The sequence below is a fragment of the Perkinsus marinus genome (assembly GCF_000006405.1).
Source record: "Perkinsus marinus ATCC 50983 genomic scaffold scf_1104296950326, whole genome shotgun sequence".
NCBI lineage: Eukaryota > Perkinsozoa > Perkinsida > Perkinsidae > Perkinsus > Perkinsus marinus.
In genome coordinates, this window is record NW_003209651.1 from 1 (window position 1) to 1,386 (window position 1,386).

The 1,386-nt window shown below is 46.4% G+C and overlaps 1 protein-coding gene across 1 annotated transcript; it reads right to left on the bottom strand.

The window, feature by feature from the left end:
- Positions 1-87: 87 nt before the first annotated feature.
- Pmar_PMAR010767 (hypothetical protein) lies at positions 88-513 on the bottom strand (the record flags this gene model as incomplete). Its single annotated transcript, XM_002778182.1, has 1 exon — positions 88-513. A coding segment is annotated over one exon (426 nt), but the record flags the coding sequence as incomplete, so codon positions are not given.
- Between the last annotated feature and the right edge of the window lie 873 nt (positions 514-1,386).

Consider the following 1,386-nt stretch of genomic DNA (forward strand, 5'->3'; position numbering starts at 1 on the left):
CTTCTGGACAACAGCTTCTCCACGATGACCATAACTCTTCCTGATGGTATTCTGTACAAAAGCAATGCACTCCTGAAAGTCCATCACATTAGCGAGCTTGAAGAAGACAGCCTGCATAACAACATTAATCATGCGGCCCATACCACACTTCTCAGAAACTTTGAACGCATCGACGTTGAAAACCTTGGCATTCTTTTCAGCGAGTGCCTTACGAACACCAGCGGGTACATGTTCGTTCCACTCCTCAACCGTAGTGAAGGGCGAGTTCAAGCAGAAGGTACCATTGTCCTTAAGATGATCAGTCATACGATACATGTCTATGTAAGTCGTATTGTGACATCCGACGTAGTCGGCCTTGCTGACGGAATAGTATGACTTGAGAGGCTCGGGACCAAATCTCAAATGAGAAACTGTCAAGCCACCAGACTTCTGTGAGCTATAAGCAAAGTATGCTTGGTCAATTCCTCCTGATATCCCATTGTGTAGAGGTATAGTGGTTTGGGTGGTTGCCATGGGGAAAACCATAATCCGCACTACTTGCGGCGACTAAACACACCTGAGAGTTGACACTCTTGTGCTGTTGGTTTTCCCGATGGCGCCTTTTACATCATCGTCGCATATGTAAGTCATAGTTCGAGCTTTGGTCTAAACCAAATACATTATGACAGAACTGACGATGCTATAAAGGCCCCTATACCTCTAGAGGGTGCAGGTGGGCGGGAGAAGCCTCGTACGTATCCCATCAGATGCTGACTTACAGCAACTGGGCCTCTCCGGTGAGAAGTTCTAGCGTCCCGGCGAGCGCTCGACTAATCTAGCGCTCTTTGTGACGCTCAACTGTCTCTCCACTCTACACAACGGTCTTAGTCGTCATTGACCTTGCTCCATAAATGGACCTCCATTCAATTCCTCCTGATATCCCATTGTGTAGAGGTATAGTGGTTTGGGTGGTTGCCATGGGGAAAACCATAATCCGCACTACTTGCGGCGACTAAACACACCTGAGAGTTGACACTCTTGTGCTGTTGGTTTTCCCGATGGCGCCTTTTACATCATCGTCGCATATGTAAGTCATAGTTCGAGCTTTGGTCTAAACCAAATACATTATGACAGAACTGACGATGCTATAAAGGCCCCCCACTGAACCACCCAAACTCGCACTAGTGATCAAGTGTCCAAACCCGCACTAGTGATCAAATTTCCGAACCCGCATTAGTGCTCCCCATAAGCACTGCCAGTGCTGCACTGGTACGCAAGAAACAGAAATCTTAGAAACCAGTCTACCTTTATTTGACACTACTGCATGTCCTAAAAGTGATCTTGTTTACAGACTCACATTTTAGAAAGTGTTAGTGCTACTAACTTAGTAGGAACATATCTTGTTAC